Source organism: Elephantulus edwardii, unplaced genomic scaffold (genome assembly GCF_000299155.1).
Source record: "Elephantulus edwardii isolate Elephantulus edwardi_28Jun2011 unplaced genomic scaffold, EleEdw1.0 scaffold00378, whole genome shotgun sequence".
Classification (NCBI taxonomy): domain Eukaryota; kingdom Metazoa; phylum Chordata; class Mammalia; order Macroscelidea; family Macroscelididae; genus Elephantulus; species Elephantulus edwardii.
The window spans coordinates 789015-792233 of record NW_006400128.1 but is presented as its reverse complement, the minus strand read 5'-3'; the positions used below and the strand labels follow the sequence as shown (position 1 = coordinate 792233).

Here is a 3219-nt window from a genome sequence, read left to right as displayed (position 1 = left end):
CTTACAACATGTCCAAAGTATGTCAGACGAAGCCCCAGAATCTTTGCCTCCAAGGAGTAGCCTGGTTTAACCCTCTCTAGGATGAATCTGCTTGTTTTCTTGGCACTCCATGGTACATTCAATACTCTTGAATACACTAAAATATTTAGCCTCTTTCACCTCACTATAATTTCTAGACAAAATGCAACCTCAGTTAAACTCAAATTTCTACATATTCTGTACCTGCATCAAATAAGCTGAATGTGACTATAAGAACATATACAGATATACTATTTGTTCTTACTTTAAATTCATGATCATCAACCTCAATAAATGTACCATCATTATTTCATAAGCAAAATTGGTACCATGATACAAGTACCTTAATTATAATATTTACATGAAGAAAAACTAAGAAAGACCACCATCTTACATCAGTATTACAATTATTATAACAGCTTTAATCTCTGAGAATATCTTTATTTGTATTCCTCAATGGATTTAATAGTTTTGCCAAAATAATTGTGGATTTAATTTTACTGCTACATTTAAATATAAATACATTGATAATGCACTTCCTAGCATTAGCTTGACTTAACTGTTTAATATGCCATATGTGTGTGTGTGTGTGTGTGTATAGTGATTCTAAAATGTTAACATTTCCTCTCAATATTTTGTTTGCTTTCTAGTTGACCAACTGACTTCAAAATGTCTGAAATTAGATTCAGCTATCTTACTTGGGATCAAGTTATAACGCTAAATCAAGTGTTAGATAAAGTCATTCCAATTCATGGAAGAGGAAATTTTCCTACACTGGAGGTAAAACTGAAAGACATCATTCATGTTGTGAAAGATCAACTTATAGAGCAGGAAATTATTGTTAAAGATACTCGATTGAATGGTTCCACAGCAAGTTACATACTTGCAAGCCATAATGGAATCAACTATAAGGATTTAGATGTTATCTTTGCTGTTGAACTACCAAGTGATCAAGAATTTCAGGTTGTTAAGGATGCAGTTCTAGGTTGTCTACTTGACTTTTTACCAAAAGGTGTTAAAAAGGAAAAAATCACACTGAAGACCATGAAAGAGGCTTATGTACAGAAGATGGTCAAAGTTTGCAATAAGCATGATCGTTGGAGTCTGATCTCTCTTTCAAACAACACTGGGAAGAATGTAGAACTAAAATTTGTGAGTTCACTTAGACGGCAATTTGAATTTAGTGTTGATTCCTTTCAAATCATTCTGGAGCCCATGTTAGATTTCTACAGTGACAAAAATGCTAAACTTGCACAAGAATCTTATCCTGTTGTGGTAGCTGAAAGCATGTATGGAGACTTCCAGGAAGCAATGACACATCTGCAATACAAGCTTATATCTACTAGAAAACCTGAAGAAATTAGAGGTGGTGGACTTCTCAAATACAGCAACTTGCTGGTTCGTGACTTCAAGCCAGCTTGTGAAACAGAAATCAAGACCCTGGAACGTTATATGTGTTCTAGATTCTTCATTGATTTTCCTGATGTTGGGGAACAGCAAAAGAAGATTGAGTCATATCTCCACAATCATTTCATAGGCGAAGAAAAGAGCAAGTATGACTACCTTATGACCTTGCGTGGAGTTGTGAATGAAAGCACTGTATGCCTCATGGGTCATGAAAGAAGACAGACTCTTAACATGATCACCCTTATGGCTTTAAAAGTACTTGGAGAACAGAATATCCTACCGAATACAGATAATGTAACTTGCTTTTATCAGCCCGCCCCCTACTTTGCTGGTGAAGCAGGTTATACTACTTATTATGTAACATCTGGACCACCACCCATTTTCTTCCAACCGTACCATCCACTGCACTTTCAGGTGCCAAATGGAATGGTTTAAAATGCACACATATACATACAACAGAAATTTGGCTTCAGTGAAATATCTCTTAAAGCAAGTTTCCAAATTTCATAAAATTAAAGATTTATTTTTTATGTTAAACCATCACAGTGCATATAGTATCGTTTATAAACTTGACCACTCTAAATACCTCTAAAATGTTACTGATTACTTATAATGACTTTTAAATGTTGTGAACCACTTAAATGATTTTCAAATATTAATGACTACTTACAATGACTGTCAAATTTGTTATAACAAATATAATAGTGATGCCTGTCTTTGATTACAGTATAAAAGAACAGATTCATTTTAAAATAAAGAGCTGTAGTGAATTTTGGTGCCAATATTTTTATATTAAATCAAATACCATCATTATCTTAACTTCGGCTTTTCTGAAGCATTACTGACTTTTCAGTGCTTTATGGAAGTGTATAATTTCAAAGAATAGATTCAGAAGACATTTAAACCTGGATTTTATGAATATTTGTTTCCTAGTTAAATTGAATTGAGTACAAAAATCCTGCTATAGTTTGAAGAAGCTCTGGGGAAAAGACATTCTGAAAAACACTGGATATTTATCATCTGTCAAATAAGACATTTAATTTGTGGATCTGAAAAATAATATCATTAACTACAGCCCATATTGTGACCAATTATATAATTATTCATTTATTCTAACTTAGTTCAAAAGAATAAAAACTATCAACTCTAAATGTGAAAGCTTTCTATCTGAAAAGAGATTCTAATTGACAAACATGAAAAAGGCCAAGTTTGTTAGCTATTGCATTTACCAGTTTTGACAAACATCTTAATATGCATAAAGCAATGAAAATATTTTCAATACCATTAAATTAAATTGTTTATTTTTTAACTTTGTATTTACTAAAGATCATTTTCTGGCATGCCACTCAAGTACCTTCTCACATGAGGAGGTTATTTTAGTAACATTATAATTCATTCTGTAGTTGTTTATATTCATCAGATATCTACAGTATCTACTTTCTCAATAAAATATGCTGTTATGTAATCTACCAGTAAGATAAATAAGTATTTTCTACCCATAATGAAGAAAAGAATTCATGACTAATGTGATCTTGGGTGATAGAAAGGAAACTGTTGTGAATTACATAAGAAAACTTAAAAATTGTTTATGAGTTTCCATCTCCCTTTTCATTGACTATCACAAGTTGTTCTATCACAACATGATTCAAGAGTCAAACTCTCTGGACTGGCCAAGGTATCACATCGCTCCCCCCGCCCCAGCCCGCGACCCCCCCCATGCCAGCTCTGAACATTGGGACTGGCCAAGGTGCCGCGTGCAGATGCAGTGGACAGTGGGAGTGGACTTGAACTGGG

General features: G+C 33.7%; 1 protein-coding gene across 1 annotated transcript; it reads left to right on the top strand.

Moving 5' to 3' along the window:
- The first annotated feature begins 666 nt into the window (after positions 1-666).
- Positions 667-1860, top strand: LOC102856317 (protein FAM46D-like). The gene has a single exon (XM_006902190.1). It carries the CDS (start codon positions 688-690, stop codon positions 1858-1860), a length of 1173 nt encoding a protein of 390 aa, XP_006902252.1. The 5' UTR covers positions 667-687.
- The last annotated feature ends 1359 nt before the right edge of the window (positions 1861-3219 follow it).

Excerpts from the sequence above, each read along its gene's own strand:
- LOC102856317 (XM_006902190.1), top strand. The coding sequence starts at position 688 with ATGTCTGAAATTAGATTCAGCTATCTTACTTGGGATCAAGTTATAACG.